Below are 19,265 nucleotides of genomic sequence, written 5' to 3'. Positions count from 1 at the left end.
GTTGGCCCCGTATGCCTCGAGGGGACACCACGGTGGCCAAATACATGGAGCAGATTCTTCACCTCATGGTGGACAGGAAGTAAAGGGAGAGGAGAGGAAGAGGGAAGGCAGCTGGGATGAGGTACCCCGCAGACCTCTCCACCAACAGCCTGCTAGTCCTGAAGTTTCCAGACCTTCCCGATAGCACCAGCAGCTGCACAGGAGCCACTGTGGGACAACGACTATTCAAAGCAGAACTCTGCGTGGCTCTGGCTTCCTGGACTCTACAGGGCAGTTACTCAGGCCCGCAGGATGTTGGGGGTGGGGATGTCCTCATCCCTAAGCGTACTCCTCACCGCTGTGACCCCAACTTCACATGTGCAGTCCCTCCAGAGGCTCAGTGTCCCTCGGGGCCTCAGGCGATCATCCAAAGACCACCCTTGATCTTCGTAGAGGGCGAGGTATCTTGTTTCCTTCCATTTCCTTCCTCCTCCTCCTCTTGCCTCCGCTCCTACAAGACTAAAATCTCCCTATGTAGCCCAGGCTGTCCTCAAACTGGGCATGGTCAGGCTTCAGTTTCTAGCTCAAATTGGATGTGTGTTCATTTATCTTAAATGAAGACGACTGTCGCAAATCAGTGGATGTAGGGATGGTCTATGTTGACGTCATTTGGAGGATAGGATTCACATTCCAAAGGACCCACCCATTGATAGGTAGAGCCCATTGCTTTCCATAAACTCAGTTCATCTACCACATGGTCAATTTTTAAATTTTAATTTATTTTCTGATTTTTCCTGTTGTTTTTTCTTTTTTCTTCTTTCTTTTCTTTCTTTTTTTCTTTTTTTTCTTTTTTATTTTATTTATTTATTTTTTTTTTTTTTGTGAGACAGGGTCTCTTCATAACCCTGGCTGTCCTGAAACTTACTATGTATACCAGGCTAGCCTGGAATTCACAGAGATCTCTGCTCAAACCCACTCTATCACTTTCAAGACTGTAAAATTAGGCTGGGCATGATTGGCACACACCTTTGATCTTACCACTCTCAAGGCCAGCCTGGTCTACATTGTAGGTTTCAGGACAGCTAGGGCTATGTAGAGATACTGTCTCAAAAAACCAAACAAACAAAAACCATGAAATTGTGATGGAGAGACACATTTTTATTTGTTTTGGATTTAAAATTTTTTTTATGACAGGATTTCTGTGTAGCCCAGGCTAGCCTCAAACTCAGAGATCTACCGGCCTCTGCCTCCTGAGTATATGCCACCACTGCCAAACTTAGATTTTGTAATTTTCTGTTTCTGAGATGGGGGGGGGGGTTCTCATGCAGCTCAAACTGGTCTGCGTTCCCTATGTAGCTGTGGTTGACTTCTACCTCCTGATCTTTACCTAATGCTGGGACCACGGGTGTGCACCACTACACCCAGTTTGAGAGTTTTCTTTTTTGAGACAGGTTCTCAGGATGTAGACCAGGCAGGCTGGCCTTAGTTTTTTGCCTTAGCCTTCACAGTGCAAGGATGAGAGGCGGCACCATCAGGGCCATCTCAGGCTACTTCCCATGCACAGGATGAGCACTTCCAATTTAGCAGGGGGTCTGGAGAGATGCCGTGGGATTCTGATGTGCAGAGATAAGACCTTTGTGAGGCCTCTCCCCACCCCCCAACCCCCAGATCACCCTGGATGTTTTCATAATGGTGGCTACATAGCTTGATTCTTTAACTGTGAGAGGGATAGCATGGTGTGTGCTCTCACGTGAAGTGTAACAGGATGGTAAGACACTCTGAAACATCTGGAGGAATTCCCTAGGCCTGGGGTGTCCTGCCAGGGTGGCAGAGGTGGACATGCATCGGGATTCCACTCACGCAGTTCTTCTCAGATGGACAGAGTAGGCAAAGAAGGGGCCCTTGGTGGACGAGTCCCAAGGACAAGCAACTTGGAGAAGAGACTGTGGGTTCACGGTAGCTCCCACATCCCCTTTGATCAAGTGATTGTGCAGTGAATAACTCCTACTTTGGATCCCGGACTAAACCACTCCCAGCATTCCCCTTCCCCGTGATTTACCGTAAGCCGTGTGAGTGCATAGTGACACAACTCTTGTCAAGGGGACAGAGGAGTCACCTGGATGCTTGGAGAGGTGTGGCTTTCACTGGATTGGCCTTTGGTCCTCTGTGTGCAGATGGTGAGACCTTTGAGAGGCAGAGCCAGGGACCCAACACCCAGGTCTGGCCTCTGAAGGTACTGCACACACCCACACAGATATCCATAATTAAAAAAATAGAATCTTAATAGACAATGAGAAGTCCCTAGGCCACCAAAGGCACCATCTTCCAAGGGGTTGACAGTTCTCAGCAGACTCCGGTCAGTTGGTGAACGGCAGTTGCTATAAAAAGAGCAAGCCGGCCTCCTCTCCTTCCTCAGGCTTCCCGTATGACCGTTGCCTGTCACATGCTGCCCCACTGTGGAAATGCCGACGACAAAAAGTTGACAAATGTGAGTTTGTCTCACTCTTCGAAAGGAACCTAAAATCAAAAGACAGTAACGCGCCTTTTCTTGCTGCCTCTGGAAGTGGCTGTCTGTGGGTGGCAGCCCGTCTGGCACCATGAGACAGCTGTGCTGAAAAAAGGTGAAAGCCTGCTAGGAGTTCTCAGGACCAGAGGCCGTTGATGATGCCTGAGCTGTTAATGTCCGTCTAACATGTCAACTGGGTTTTCCGAACGTGTGAGGCCTCTCTCTGGCAGCCCGAGGCGCACCGCTTCCCAGTAGAGGCTCGTCCTGAGATGTAACAAGGGACTCCTGCCTTGAGGTGGAAGTGGGACCAGGGACAGGCTGGTGTCAGTGCTTAAGGAGTGGGGACAGATCTGCGGGGATGCCCACCCACTCGGGTAGGAAGGCTGCCTCTGGCTTAAAGATTTTGAGGAATGGAGAATCCGGAAGGGTGTAGTTGGCTAGGTAGACGGTATCCCCACCTGCCAGGTAGGCAGCCCAGATCCCAAAGGTTCCAATGGTCATGACGGTGTGGTTGCACTGCGTGAGGACCGCGAAGTCCTTGGCTGGAGAGCCCTCAATACCGTTGCCCGCAAACACCACGTCTCCTCGAGAGGCGTCGATGTTCTCCCGGCACCAGGCCATACCGTTGCTTGTAACCACAAAGACTGGAGACGAATAACGTGCCCGGAACCTGTCCAGGGCCTTTTCCAGGTAACCGCGGTCAGCCACCACGCCCTTCCACACCTTGGGCATGACATGCACATAGTCCCCTCGGCGCACGTGGACACCCACAAAGGTACTCGGCTGGCTCCCGTTCACACGCAGACCACGCAGGAAGGCCTGGGCCTCCTCGCGCACGTGGTCGTGCAGGGTGAACTCCTTCAGGATCTCGGGGCGCAGGTGGTGGTAGAAAGTCCAGGAGCACGGGTACCCCGTGAGGCGCACAAAGTTGCCCGGGATGTGGCGGTAACGCTCCTCCATCCAGTCGTTGAGGTGGTAATTCTGCCACGGGATCCTTCTGTCCGCGTCGCTGTGCAACACTGGGAGGCTGATCCTGAAGATGGGCGCTAGAGCGTTGTGCATGGACGCGGGGATGAAGGCAAGTCGTCCATTCATCCTGGCCAGAGCGAAGAGCGTAGCGTATTCGCCCATTTGGTTCCCCAGGCGGCCAATGGAATTGATGGTGAACATGCCCTGCAGCTCGCCACTCTGCCGCATCTCAGCGCTTGCCGGGTTGGGCGAGGACATTTGAATCGCCTGTAATTCCTTCTCCGTCAGGGGTTGGAGCCTCACTATTCGTTGCTGGAGGTGGATGATGGTGGAGGTCACAAAGACAAAGATGAGGAAGTGGGCCAGAGGAAAGGAGAAAGGTACCTGGGCGCTGGCCATGGCTGCCCGGAAAGAAAACACGGCAGGTTACCTGGAGAGCCCCTAGGTGGACGCTTGCAGCCCTGTATGCATAAATACCTGACACCCACTGGCTATCTGGATTGTGCCTCTCGGAGGTTTTTTTGTTTTCTTTTGGGTTTGTTTGATACATGATTTCACGCTACAGCTCAGTCTAGCCAGAAACTGTGTGGCCCAATCTCTCTGCTTCAGAGTTCGGAATCCAGAGTGAGCCAACATGCCCCACTTAATGTCCCTTTCGAGGGAAAGTGTGCTTTAAGTTCTCGAATGAGGAATGATGAAAACAAACAAACAAACAAACAAACAAACAAACAAACAAACAACAGGGGCATTATGGGAGGCATAGGAAGGGCGCCCCGCCATGCATTCCAGAGTCCAAAGCCTCTCACAATCTCAGAAGCACAATTAGTAACCTGTGCTGAGGTTGTCCATAGGTAGTCATATTCCTTGTACAGACACATATTTTAGGCTCAGTAGCAGCACACCAGGCTTAAGGCCTGAATGTACATGGCCGGGGCAGGCTTCCTTCCACATTGCCCGCGAATGTTCCAGAGCAGTCTTCTGCTTCAGCACACATCCTCTTTCTCCAGTGGTTGACAGAGATAAATTAGTTCCAGCTTGGCATAGTGGTACAGGTCTCTGACCCCAGCTACTGGGAAGGCTGAAGCCAGGCCAACCAATGCTACAAAGAGAAACTGTCCCAAACAAACAAACAAACAAACAAAACAAAAAAGTAACAGAATGGTTGGGGAGATGACCCAGTGCTTAAAAGCACTTGCTGCTTTTCAGAGGACTGGAGTTTAGTTTCCCGCAGCCATATGTGGGAACTCACAGCACCCTGTAACGCCAGCTCAAGAGCAGATGTTCTCCACCGGCCTTTGCAGGCTCTGTACAAACATGCATGTACACACACACACATACACACACACAAATCTTAAAACAAACAAATGAACAAAAAAACCAGAAAAAAACAATCTGTGTCCAGTGGGACACCTTCAATCTGAGGACTCCAGAGGCAGACAGATCTGTAGGAGGTCAAGGCCAGCCTGGGCTATATAGTAGACCAGTATAATGCCTCAGAATAAAACAACAAAAACAAACAAAACACTACAAAACAAAATAAGAAACACTAAGTGGGATTTGATTGGCCTCTGGTGCTGTCACGTGTCCCCTACATCAGGTTCAGTCTTGACCTTCTTTGTTTGTTTGTTTTTGTTTTTGTTTTTTCAAGACAGGGTTTCTCTGTGTAGCCCTGGCTGTCCTGGAACTCACTCTGTAGACCAGGCTGGCCTCGAACTCAGAAATCCGCCTGCCTCTGCCTCCCAGAGTGCTGGGATTAAAGGTGTGTGCCACCACCGCCCAGCTGCTTCTTGACCTTCTTAATGCTGTGACCCTTTAATACATTCCCTTGTGTTGTGGGGACCCCCCCCACACACACACTCCATAAAATTATCTTCATTGCTTCTTCATGATTGTAATTTTGCTCCTGTTATGAATATAAATAACTATATGTGTTTTCTATGGTCTTGGGTGACCCCTGTGAAAAGGTCATTAGACCCCAAAGGGGTTGCCACCCACAGATTCTAGAGGAAGGTGAAGTTTGTCATCTGCAGCCAGGGTGGGGCCAATCTGTATGCCAAGTATTAGTCAAGTCAAGTCCAGGTGCGAGCAGTAATTACAGATCCAGACCTGAGTGAGGGGGAAGAAAATTTGGGTGGGCTCGAGGTCTTCAGGTTCCCCAAGTTCTTCAGAAGTCTTACCACCTCATCCTGGAGGACATGTGGTCAGCAACACTGAGAATGCTCTGCTATCGACCTCCAAAGGAGGTTTTGTCCACCTCCAGGTAAAAGACAAAAGTTTCTGGCTACCTTGGCATGCGGTCTATAATCCTGACCACAGGCCTAGATCCAGAGACTCCATCAAAATCCTCTACTCAAGAGGATTTTGGCATTAAGTCAAGTAGCTTGTAAGCGGATCAAAGCTTAGAGGCTGCAGGCTGTCCAGGTATATAGTTACAAAGTCAACTCAGACCTGTTAGCATAGAACTGCAGGCTGAAATTATGGTCCTCCGGCAAGGCAAGCTTTTCTGCCCTCTCAGTACTCAGAAGGCTGAGGCCGTTAGACCTGGTGAGAGTTTGGAGCTAGTCTGAGCTGTGCGAGGTTCTTCCAAATCAATAATTAGGGACTGGAGACATAACTCAGCAGTTCCAGTGCTTGCCGAGCACACGTGAACACCTGTGTTTGATTCTTCAGCATTCACACAATAGCTTGGCAGTACAGGTGTCTGTGACCTCAGTGTAACCTGTCTTCAAACCCCAACGGCTGGCACAGAGATAGGGAGATATTGGGGGGTTGCTAGCCAGTCTATTCTCTCCAGCGAGCAGTAGGCTCAGCGAGAGACCTCGTCTCCAAATAAGAGAGGAGCTGACAAGCTGGCTCAGCGGTTAAGAGCACTAGCTGCTCTTGCAGAGGACCCAGGTTCAATTCCCAGCACCCATATCAGGCGGCTCACAAACACCTGTAACTCCAGTTCTGGGAAACCTTGACACCCTCTGTCTGTCCTCCACAGGCACCTGCACAAATGCGGTACACATAAAAGTGTAGGCAGGCACAGATCCATGCACACAGATTAAAAATAAAAATAGGGTGGCTCCAAGCAAATGGCTCCGTGGGTAACGTGTCTGCAGCACATGCATGAGCACCTCGGTCCCACCCCAGAACCATGGAGAAGCCTGGCAGAGGGAGTCTGTCATCCTAGCACTGGTATCTGGGTCAGAACAGGAGCACCTCAGAGCTTGACAGCCAATGTAACCTGATTTTGAGCTCTGGGCTCAATGAAAGACTCTTTCTCAGACGAAGGTAGAAAATGATACAGGAAGACGCCTAACATCGCATCCAAGACTATGATGCTCTGGCCGCCACATGCGCAGGCAAGTGCATGTAGGGGCATGCATGTATGTATTAGCACACACATGCACACACACACACACACACTACAAACAAATTCAGGCCTGTTGACTCAATGCCTGGATGTGAACTGCGTGAGTCTGGAATCTGGGCTCACTGGGTCATTTCCAGGTGCCAATCAACACCCCCTGCCCCCTCCTCCCTTTGGGATAAGCCTTTCCAGTCCCCTAAGATTCACTCAGTACCCGGGCTCCTCCCATCTCTTCTCACCCCGCCCCTACCCTAAACGTCTCTAGTTCATGGGTTTTCCTTCTGCCAGCTTCCCATTCCTATAAGAACCCTGCAATTTCAGCCACGGCTCCCTTGGTCCTTGTTGAGCAAGACGGTAGCTGCGCATGGTTGGCATAACCAAAGTTATGTTTTATTATATTGGGGATCTTACATACACAAGATTCACACTCCAACTAGAGCCTAAGCCTGCTCACCTGCTGGATATACCTTAGCTGAAAGTTTGCAGATAAGGATGGGGGAGACCCTCCAGTCTCTGGCGAGATCAAGGTGGCGGCGTCTCTCAGGTCTCCAGCAGTCCTGCAGATAAGGACGAGCAATGCATTGCTCTTGGGCTCTATTTATACACCATCAAGCAAGCATCGCGGACTTCTCTTATTAGAAGCTGTGTCTCTGGTTGTCTTGAGTAAGTCTATCACTGGTATTAGGTTTCAAAAAAACAAAAAAGAAAAAACCTGGGGACAAAAGGCTAAGTGAGGTGCCTATTTAACATATCAAAGTGGACTGGCAGGCTCTCAGTATTGCAAGTACTGGTTACAGTCATCCTGGCTGGCACAGTCTACCCTAACTTGACCCGCCCCAAGCTGCTCTGATTCCCATATCATATAATGCAGCCATTTTGGCTACCAGTCCTCCTGGCTCTTGGCTCCACTCCTGGGCCTCTCCATTTGTCCTTTCTCCTCTTCCCTCTCTCCTTTCTTCCTCTCTTGCCCTCTCCTACCCATCCTCTCATGGCCTGCCTCAGCATCTTCTTTATGCCCCTGGCTGTTTTCCGTCTCCCGCCTACAAGGAATCTTCCCAGCCACACCTGGGAGGTGTCGTGTTCTCAGGTTTTCATTTATCTGGTGCTGAAACCATGGGAGTGGTGTATGTGACTTCCTTTCCAAAGGACTCGGGCTGTCCAAGCCAAGCCACTGCCCATCTAAGGTTTGTATGGCCGCTTGGCATGCTTGACCCTAAGTTCTAGAGTCTGATTCTCCAGATGCTTCTTCCGTCCGCTTGCTCTGACTGTCGCCTCTCCTTGTCTATCTCATGAGTGTCTCTCTGGCTCCTGCAGCCTGCCATGTCTCCTGGCTACTCAAGGCCGCTTGGAGCCTGCGCTGCCCTCCAGATGCTGCCCGGGCATCTCTCTGACCTGCTACATCCACGCGGGCATCTCTTCTAAAGACACCCATCTCCCTCTATCGGAACACTTCCTTTTCCCAAAAGCCTCCCCAAGCCCGCCTTTTCAGCTGCCGTCCTAGCCTGCCTGACTGGTCCTGCAGTTTCTTTAAACCATCCTGGACCTTTCCTAGCCTCTCAATCAGACATGCTTGGAGGTCCTCCTGGGGCTTTCTTTCCTCTCCTTTAGAACTGCCTGCTCTGTCTCTTCCTCAACCCTCCCCCGCCCGGGGGAGGGGGTGCTCTAGCTTACTTACCTCCTCCCGAGTCACACAGAACCTCTTCTCTTTCCTCTCTAGACTCAGAGTTGTGATTAGAGCCTCATTGTCTTCCTGTAAACTGCTTGGCCAAAGACTTGCTTGCTCGCTCGATTTCTAAGTTCTCTCATATGCTAACAACCTCTGCCACTGCACAAGCAAATGGTCCTGGGCTGGAGAGATGGCTCAGTGGTTAAGAATGCTGGCTAGCTGCTCTTCCAGAGGTCCTGAGTTCAATTCCCAGCAACCACATGGTGGCTCGCAACCATCTCTGATGCCTTCTTCTGGCCTGCAGGCATATATGCAGACAGAGCACTCCTACATTTAAAATAAATAAGTAAATAAGTTTATATGTGTCATCTTGATAGTTGCTAGAGTCACCAGGAAGAGGCCTCACTTGGGGAAAACACTTCCATGAGAGCTAGTTGTAGGGCATTTTCTCAGTGAGTGTTCAAGCTCTGGGAAGCAAGCCAGTGAGCTGCACCCTAGAAGGCCTCTGCATCAGCAGATCCTGCCCTTCCCTGCTCCTGTCCTGACTTCCTTCAATCATGAACAGTGATGTAGAAGTGTCAGTTAAATAAACCAGTTCCTCCCCAAGTCGCTTTTGGTCATGCTGTTTTGTCGCAGCAGTAGAAACCCTGACTAAGACAAGCCACACATTTCAGACAGCTAAACTACTCTACGTCGCCTGGTGTAGTAGTGTACACTTTTAATCCCAGCCACTTGGGAGACAGAGGCAGATGGATCTCTGTGAGTTCGGGGGGGGGGGGGGGAGGTAGCCTGATCTACAAAGAGAATTCCAGGACATCCAGGGCTATACGGAGAGCTTTATGGGGTGCCCTTAGCAGAATTTGACATTGGCCAAGGACAAGGAAATGGGCTGCTTGGCAGGAGTGTGACATTAGGCCATGACAAAGAAGTAAGTCCAGGCAGGGACCTGACACTTGTCAAGGACAAGAAAGGAAGAAACTGATTTTAGGGTAGAACAAAGAAGTAGGCTCAGATATTTTAGTCATCCTTAGAAACAGCTCACCGGAGTGAGGAGTGATCGTGGCACTCTGTGTTTACTGTCTCGCGTGTTCCTCATTGCACTACCCACCCTTAATACCTGCATGTAAATAAAATGGTATAAAAGCAGATTGGAAAAAATTTAAACCTGTCTTCAGCCTCAGAACTGGCTGGAGTCATGCTGCAGTTTTGTCTAATTGTCTTTTTTCTTTTCAATCCTCACTCCTGCGCTGGAGAACCTGTTGACTGACTGAGCAGGCTTGGTCACTATACAAAGAAACCTGTGTTGAAAAACAAAATACAATAAAACAAAAACCCAGGACAGCCAGGGCAACATATAGAAAACCTGTCTCAAAAAACCAAAACCCAATATAGATATTGTAAGGTCTATTTAAGTTGCATGGCTAACCTCCATCTTGGCTAATGACTTCATCAGGATGGGAAAAAGCATGTGGTTTTGCTAAATCTTTGTGGTAAACTTGTTACTTGTTGTAAACTCTTAAAGATAATTAAGACACGCAAGTTGGGCTGGAGAGATGGCTCAGCGGGTAAGAGCACCAGCACCAACTGCTCTTCTGAAGGTCCTGAGTTCGAATCCCAGAACCCACATGGTGGCTCCCAACCATCCCTGATGCCCTCTTCTGGTGTCTGAGGACAGCTACAGTGTACTCACATATAATAAATAAATAAATCTTAAAAGAAAGAAAGACATGCAAATTAATGCTCATTTACCTTATACATGATCACACTTTTTAAAAATGTCCTCAGAACTATGCTTGCAGTCATGCTAAGTACAGACGTCATTCATTTAAAGGGACACACTTTAGCCTTCTGTTTATGTTTTTCAAGGTTAAGCATAAAGCATGTAACTAAAAACAAATACGTTTGCTTAATTCAGCTAATCTTAATAGGTGGTCGTCAAACTCTACAGAGATTCCTGAATTTAAATTTAAAATGCTAAATAAAATACCGTCCCATGATAGACAGAGGTGTCAGCTCCGAGAGACCACCCTAAGGTCCCCAAAGAAGAGAGAGGGGCAAGCTGACGCCACCTGGATCGTGGAGACTCTAACCCCTGGAAGGAACTGCCGCACGCCTCCCCCACATGGTGGGGGCTCTACCCAGACGGTGGACTCTGCCTCTGCTAAGTAAAGTCAGTTTTCCCAGCTGCCTTCTCTACGGAAAAATCTCTCCGACCTTCCGGGTGTGGCCAGCAAATCCTGTGCTGTCCTGTATAACAACTGAAGATGAAATGCCGGCCCTTGTGAAGGCCAACACTCACTATCTCTGACCCCCAACAAAGCCATCCAGACCTTGGGAGTCTAGGGTAACTATCTAGGTAGCTGGTAAGTCTCTGTCATTTTAATCGATAAAGAGGCAGTTTGGATTATTCTTCCCCCTATAATTTACCCTTCTCAAATCTCTGAAGGTATTGACTGACAGAACTGTACCTTTGTGCTGATGGCAGCAAGCGAACCAGCTCCGTCCTCAAGGCTGCAGCTGCCTGGTGTGTTCATTCCATATGGAAAGTTGGGCCTTACTTTTCCAGAGCTCCTAGATCTGCTGCTGAGACAGACGGGCACAGGCACAGTTTATCTTGGGGACAGACTTCACACTGGTAAAGATAAACTCACAAAACAGGTTTCAATACAGCTTTTTTATTTTTTTAAAACTATTCTTTTATTTGAAGGAACTTGGCTGGGCTGGAGAGATGGCTCAGGAGTTAAGAGCACAGACTGTTCTTCCAAAGGTCCTGAGTTCAAATCCCAGAAACCACATGGTGGCTTACAATCATCCATAGTGAGATCTGACTCCTTCTTCAGGGGCATCTGAAGACAGCTACAGTGTACTCACATATAACAATAAATAAATACATAAATAAATACATAAATATATAAATAAATAAATAAATCTATCTTGAAGGAACTTGGCTTTACAATGACTCAGTAATCAACCACTTGCATGCATATCACAGAAAATCATTGGATACAAGAAAAAGATATAAAGCTTAAGCAAGCTGTGGGTGTCTAAGAAAGTTCTAGGATGTGTAAATGCAGGTTCTAAAGGACTCATAAAGTGATTCAAGGTATGTAAAAAAACAGAATGAGAATGTTTCAGACTTTTTTCCCTCTCTGTGCTATTTATTGTTATATGGAGACTTCAAAAGTTCAGAGTTTTAACATTAATCAACGGAGGTCTGATAAGCTATTAATCTAATTCCGGTAAAGCAATAAATCTACTGCTGCTACTATCATAGTCATAAGCTCAAAATTTTGGATTTCCTTCGGTTGTCTTCTAAGTATAGACTTAAAAGTGGGTTTTTTGTTGTTGTTGTTGTTGTTTTTTTGGTTTTGGTTTTTCGAGACAGGGTTTCTCTGTGTAACCCTGGCTGTCCTGGAACTCACTCTGTAGACCAGGCTGGCCTCGAACTCAGAAATCTGCCTGCCTCTGCCTCCCAAGTGCTGGGATTATAGGCGTGTGCCACCACCACCTGGCTAGACTTAAAAGTCTTAGTGCACAGGCAATGTCGCTGGCCTGCTCTCAGGGACCTAGCCGCTGCCAGGTGTGCCAGATGTGGGTGTGGTGGATAAAAGGACCCTCCTGCCACCCTAGCTATCTCTCTGGTCTCTGCATCCATCCCCTCCCTGCCCACCCCCTCTGCCCTTATGGCTGCCTGTCTACATGTCTGCTTGTCTGTCTTTGTCCCGGGTTCTCACTCTTTCCCTTCCCCCAATAAATGTCTTTAACACCAGATCTGTTGCATGGTGTAATTTCTCAGGCCTGGGCATGGGCTCACCAAAAATGCCCCAGCCACCCCCGGACCCTCCTGGCATATTATATGTTCTCTCATTGGTGCTGTGAGCTTGGAGAGACTCTCCTGGTGTCTGGCCACACTGGGACCCCACCTGACCACTACACCTGTAATAGATCTACACCAACGGTTGGTGAGTTCTCTCTTTAACTCCTTAAATGCTTCTCTGAGCCTGGCCATTTCCTCAGAGGAGGCTTCCTTTCTCCAGGACGGTTTCTCTTGCCCTCTTGGCTTCTCTTAAAAAATCCTGGTACTGGGTACCAGACAGTTGTGTCTGCTCGGGCTTAGCCCTGTCCCCTGTCCGCTGAATGACAATTCACTGGACAGCTTTTGCCTTCTCAGTTTGGTCTGCCCTCGGACCCAGGCCTGGGACTCCTCTCCTCATTGGTGGGCACTGCTTCCTCTTCCGCCTCGCCTCACCTCACCTCTAAATGAACCTCACCGCGAGCGGGAGAGCGTGAAAAGTTTCTCCTTTCTGTAGTCCCCTTTCCTTGCTCCACGTCCTGCTTGCTCCTGTCTGGTGTCCCTCCCCACACTGAGTAAATGTCTGTCTGTCTGTGCGTTTGCAACATCTGGGAGTTGGAGAGGGACAGGAGCAGAAACTGTCGCTCCCCTCCTCCCCTGCAGCATCTGCTCAGAACCACTCCTAAGGTAAGTATGGATCACGTGTCCGGGAATTTGATTCCAAATTGCAGAGTCTACCTGTGTCCTCCGCGCCTCTGGCTCCGACGAGCCTGCCCACCTGGACCACGGCCCCTCCCTGCTCCTGGCTTTCTGCGGCCAGCCTGTGCTAAGCTAGGCGTGCTCTCTCTTCCTTCATTGACTCAGATTTTATTACGACTTGGCCCCATTCAAAGGCCAAAAAATGGCACACCTGGTTTCCCGCTGCCATGAACAAATGATTCCCAAGGGTCTTAAGTCTAAACTCACTCTGCTCAACACCTAAGGCTCCACCTCCCCACTCTGGAAAAATCTTTATCTCTGCTTTCTTTGCAATCATTTCTAAAAAAAAATAATAATATCAGACTTTAAACTCTTATCTAAGGATTTGTAAGTTGCTCATTGGGTGTGATCTAAAATCCATATAATCTGCAATGATATTCAGCTTTAAAATTAGAACGAAAGGCTCATAATTAAAAATCTATACATGGGTATCTGCATGTATATGGGTATATGCAAGTAACTTTGATGCAATATATATAATGTATAGATATATGTGTGTATTAGAAAAACAAATGGTGTGTGTGTGTGTGTGTGTGTGTTGGGAAAACAACCACGATGGCCACACGGTTTGCAGCCTGCCATGTAATTTCACCATCTGAAGATGACCACATGGTATAAAGCAACAATTATAAAACTTCTCAGTTGGGGCTGGAGAGATGGCTCAGTGGTTAAGAGCACTGACTGCTCGGCCGGGCGGTGGTGACGCACGCCTGTAATCCCAGCACTTGGGAGGCAGAGGCAGGCAGATTTCTGAGTTTGACACCAGCCTGGTCTACAGAGTGAGTTCCAGGACAGCCAGGGCTATACAGAAAAACCCTGTCTAGAAAAACCAAAAAATGAAAAGAAAAGAAAAGAAAAGAAAAGAAAGAAATCTAAAATATGCTGTAATAGTGCAATATAGTAGAATCAGCAAATTTGCCAGTCTCTCTATGGACTGTATCTGTGAGTTAAAACTTTTATTTTGATACTAGAAGAGCATCAGTTCAAAATTGTGATTTGTTTTTTTGTTTGTTTGTTTGTTTGTTTTTTCAAGACAGGGTTTCTCTATATAGCCCTGGCTGTCCTGAAACTCACTGTGTAGACCAGGCTGGCCTCGAACTCAGAAATTCACCTGCCTCTGCTTCCCAAGTGCTGGGACTAAAGGCGTGTGCCCCCACCGCCCGGCTCAAAATTGTGATTTTTAAGGCACCAATTTAATAGGGATGGAACATAGAGCTCTGGTCTTATTAAAGCTACTAAATTATTGTAAACCGTAAAGGATAATTAAGAAATAGAAGTTGATAGTCATCTTATAAATAATCAAATTCTTTAGTGTGTTCAGGAATATATTTGTAGTCATGCTAAGGAGGGATGCAATTAATTACAGAAACAAGCTTTATTAAGCTTCCTGTATACGTTTTCAAAGCAAGTAGAAACAAACCAAGTTTATCTATTTAGATATATTTTAAAAACACATGAGGCCCTCAAACTCTTCAGAGATCTTCAGAATAGGGCGTTTAAAATGTTTACTAGACCAAGCTTTTTGCGATAGACACGCCAGCTCCTGAGAACACCCCTTGTCTTCCCCCAAAGTCGACGAATGGACACAGAAGAGTCATGTGGAGCTTGCTTTCAATGTGGCAAAGACAGACGCTGGGCTATAAACTGCCCTTTGCCTCGGCTGCTGACACTGTCCAGACTGTGGGCAGGCAGGACACTGGGAAGGTGACCGCCTCACTTTGCCTGGACAAAGGTAAGACAACCCTCCAAAAAATTTCCGCTTCACAGGAAAGTCTGTCAAACCTTCTGGGCCTGGCGGCTGAAGATGGATGCCACTGACCACAGAGGACCCTGGGGTGACTCTCCAGGCTGCCGGTGGTCTCTGTCATTTCATAGATTTGGAAGCTACTTAGTCTGCACTGCCTGTTTCTTCAGGTAAAATCCACTCAGGTCTCTGGTGGATTTGAAGACTAGTGAAAGATGTACCAGTTTTACAGCAGAGACCACGGTTTCAGATGCCTTCTTAGCTGTACTGGCTGGTTTTGTGTCAGCTTGACACAGGCTGGAGTTACCACAGAGAAAGGAGCCTCCCTTGAGGAAATGCCTCTATAAGATCCAGCTGTAAGACATTTTCTCAATTAGGGATCAAGGGGGAAGGGCCCATTGTGGGTGATGCCATCTCTGGCGCGATAGTCTTGGGTTCTATAAGAAAGCAAGCTGAGCACTTAGGAGGCAGAGGTAGGCAGATTTCTGAGTTCGAGGTCAGCCTGGTCTACAGAGTGAGTTCCAGGACAGCCAGGGCTACACCGAGAAACCCTGTCTCGAAACAAAACAAAACAAAAAAGAAAAAAGAAAAAGAAAAGAAAGCAAGCAAGCTGAGCAAGCCAGTAAATAACGCCCCTCCATGGCCTCTGTATCAGCTCCTGCTTCCTGACCTGCTTGAGTTCTAATCCTGACTTCCTTTGGGGATGAACAGCAATGTGGGAATGTGAGCTGAATAAACCCGTTCTTCCCCAACTTGCTTCTTGGTCATGATGCTTTGTGCAAGAATAGAAACCCTGACTAAGACAGTCGTAAAAATCAGGCCGCAACGCTCACTCTCAAAGAGCCACTATTACTAGGTCTTGGCACAGCCTGCTCTGTTACCAGACTCAGGAAACAAGTTTCAAAGTAACTTTTTCCTCTTCCTTCTAAAGAAACTTGTTCTACAGTGACTGCTCCCAGTAATCAACTTCCTGTGTCTCAGGGTGAATAACTGGATTGGAAAAAAAAAAGTAAAGTTTATGTGAGGTTTGAGGATTAGAGGAGCACGGGCTGTGAGGGCCTAAGAAAGCTAAGAGTCGAAGAAGGTATTTAGGGCACATGAATCAAGCTATGGATGCTGGAGGGAGGGAGAGTTTAAACGGCAACAGGAAGTGATTTAAGGAATATAAAAGGAGTGAAAAAATGCTTCCAATATCTTCCCCTTCATTATGCTGCTGTTGTATCAAGACTTTAAAAATTCAGGCTGGAGAGATGGCTCAGCAGTTAAGAGCACTGACTGTTCTCCCAGAGGTCCTGAGTTCAATTCCCAGCAACCACATGGTGGCTCACAACCACCTGTAATGGGATCTGGCGCCCTCTTCTGGAGTGTTCTGAAGACAGCTACAGTGTACTTACATACAATAAATAAATAAATCTTTTAAAAAGCAAGACCTTAAAAATTCAAAGTTAATCACTATGAGTTCTGATAAGTAATTAGTCTAACTCTGGTAAATGTACACTCAGGATAAAACTTTCTCACGATTATACCATCCACTAATCTCATAGCCATCAGGTGCCCCGGGTGTGTGCAACCAATTAAAGGACTACCCCCACCCCCGCCATCCCACCCTCCCCCGTCCCACCCCCATCCCACCCCACTCCCGCCATCCCACCCTCCCCCATCCCACCCCCATCCCACCCCACTCCCGCCATCCCACCCTCCCCCATCCCAGCTCTCTGTTCTCCATACATGCGCCCCCATCTCTAACCCCCCTCCCCCCCCACTCCCCATCCATCTGTCTGTCTACGTGTTCAGTTGTCTGCCTCTATCCCTTCCCTAGGTCCTCTTTCCTCTCCCCTCCCCCCAATAAACCTCTTTTACCCCAGATCTGTTGCATGGTGTAATTTCTCAGGGGATATACCTTGGCATGGGCCCCCTCAAAGATACTCCCCTCACCCCATTCCACATTATATTTCATAACAAAAAGTGTGTCTCAAACGTGCTAAAAACATATGTGTCCAATCTGTATACCCTATCGTCTGGACAGACGGACAAGTGCTAATGCATTTAATTCAATCATTTTGGGTTCCCAAGCTTTTGCTATTACTCAATGTGGACTTCAGTGCAGATTATAAACATTGGCAATGTTCTTTTATCTAAAACTTTTATCTCTTCCTGTAAGCTTATAAAATTTTGTAAGCTTTATGAAGGTACAACTGGTATCCACCCATCACAGGTCAAATGGACTCCAGATAAGTGCTTCTAAGTTTCCCCACCTGTGGAGTCCTCAGTGTGGAACCCACCCTCCCACCCCTGATGGGGCCTCCTCCCACCTCCGACTACAGGCCTGGAAATTTCAAGTGTACACTCAGGATAAAACTTTTCCCACAAGCTCCTTAACTTTATTTTCTGTCCCTTATCTATATCTGACCCAGCAGATTTCCAGTCACATTAGCCATAGTTGCTTCTGAGGGAATTTCGGACCAGTCTGAGCCCCTGTGTCCTAGCCTGCACTACAATAGCCCCAGGTGGTCCCGCACTGTCTTTTGAATATCATTCCAGCCTTCCTGGGGCCCAACAACAGCACCCCAGTTTCAGCCGGAAGTGGTTATGGAGGAGATTAACTAGCCCTATACCATCAACAAAAGACTGGAGGGTTAAGTCTCAAAGAAACCCAGGGCAAATGGCTGTCGTGTCTAGTTAACATATCATAGAGGATCCTGGCTCTCAGCATTGCAAGACTCTACAGAGTCTCCCTGGTTGACATACCCCACCCTACCCTAAACCTACCCACCTACCTACCCAGCCCCTGGGCTCCCCTCCCTTCTCTGGCTTCTTCCATTCCTAGATTTTGGCTGCTCCCGGACCTCCCTTTGTCCCTTTGCTATTTTTTTTCCTCCATTTCTCTTCCCGTCTTACTCTCCATGCCCCCCTCCCTGTGGCTGTGTTCAGTCCGGACCCTTCCTGATTCCGTTGCATCTTTATCCCTTGTATACTAAAACCATCTCAACCATACCTCATTTTTAAATACAGCTGGGTTCTGGTCTCCGGGTACAGCCTTGTGGTAGTGGGGTTCCCAGCTGAGCTATTTTTACATGCCTAGTTTTTTACTAAGGTCATCACTTCTTCTTCCGTTTTTCTCTTAGCCTCCTTGATCTTCGCTCTGTCTTCCTCTCTGCCCGCCTACATCCTCTCTTCTCCCCGCCCAGTCCTCTCTCCCAGACATCTTTTTTTTAAGATTTATTTATTTTTATACATATGAGTACACCACCATCGCTCTCTTCAGACACACAAGAAGAGGGTACCAAACCCCATTACAGATGGTGCCACCACGTGTTCCACCACGTGTTTGCCGAGAATTGAACTCAGGGGCTCTGGAAGAGCAGTCGGCGCTCTTAACCACTGAGCCATCTCTCCAGCCCGCCAGTCGTCTTCATTCTGCTGCTTTCTCTAGGGACTCCTCCGGATGCCTCTGGCTGTTCTCGCTCTCATATCTACAATAAAAACCTTCGGCTTAACCACATCTTGGAGCTGTTAAGCCCTCACTTTATAGCCGAGGTCTCACTAAATTGCCCTAATTCACTAAGTTGCTGAATTCATCCAGCTACCTAGCTTGGCCTGGGACATTTGCCCTTCCTTTTCAGCCTCTGAGGTATCTGGGATGTCAGGCCCGCTCCACTAGACTCATCTTGGCACCAGCCTTACGGTGGGAAAATACTGGAAAACACAATTTGAAATCAAAGCTGTTCATCTCTGGGCTTTTGATCTGAGCGCTCTGAGTCTCCTGCTGCACACAGGAACACAGGAAGGCTTGTCTGGCTTCTGAGAAGAAGGAAAGTAGGGCGTTTTGGAATAATGGCTTCAGGCTGCCTCTCTGCTGCTTCTCATTCCTCAGGAAGGGAAGTAATGGCGTAGACACTAACAGGCAAAGAAAGCCCGGAGCCTGCTGTGACATCTAGCTTTGTCACATCTAGCTTTGGAGAACCGATGGGGATTGTGGGGCTCAGAGGAGTGGCTCACACCTTTAATCCCAGCACTCAGGAGGCAGGTGGATTTCTGAGTTCAAGGCCAGCCTGGTCTACAGAGTGAGTTCTAGGACAGTCAGCCCCACATAGGGAAATTCCACCTAGAAAAGCCAAAAAAAGGGGAGGGGGGTGGCGCTTACAGCCAGAGCCATGCTTCGGTTTGTAGGAGCCGTAGGAGCCCAGTGCTGATACCCAGAGCTGCTCGGGTATCACTGACTTGTGTTCTCCTCAGGGGAACAGCAGACTGCAGCTAAGGAAGGGAGCTGGAGTCACGGAGTCACAGCACTCCAGATCCAAAGGCTAGGGACGAGCTTGGGACGACCGAGGACTGTGGGGAGGACTGGAAGCTGAAGCAGGGGAAGACTGGAGGGCAGCAGTTGGGCTCCAGCCTGAGGCTGAGGTGGCAAGGGGCGGAGCCTAGACTCTTTGCTCTCTGTGCTCAGGAAGCTCAACCGCCAGGTGTCCAGCCTCAGTGTGCCTTCTGTTGGAG

At 48.3% G+C, this 19,265-nt stretch overlaps 1 protein-coding gene across 1 annotated transcript; it reads right to left on the bottom strand.

Annotated features, from left to right (window-relative positions):
* Positions 1 to 1,116: 1,116 nt before the first annotated feature.
* On the bottom strand, positions 1,117 to 17,910 carry LOC127669083 (galactoside alpha-(1,2)-fucosyltransferase 2-like). Its single transcript, XM_052162921.1, is given in 5 exon segments — positions 1,117 to 2,815; positions 2,818 to 3,855; positions 7,264 to 7,366; positions 10,944 to 11,058; positions 17,767 to 17,910. Coding segments are annotated over 5 exon segments (1,410 nt in total). The 5' UTR covers positions 17,772 to 17,910; the 3' UTR covers positions 1,117 to 2,666.
* Positions 17,911 to 19,265: the final 1,355 nt, after the last annotated feature.

The sequence above is a fragment of the Apodemus sylvaticus genome, chromosome 1 (genome assembly GCF_947179515.1).
Source record: "Apodemus sylvaticus chromosome 1, mApoSyl1.1, whole genome shotgun sequence".
Lineage (NCBI taxonomy): Eukaryota > Metazoa > Chordata > Mammalia > Rodentia > Muridae > Apodemus > Apodemus sylvaticus.
The sequence above is the reverse complement of the archived record's forward strand: the minus strand, read 5'-3'. Positions and strand labels throughout refer to the sequence as shown.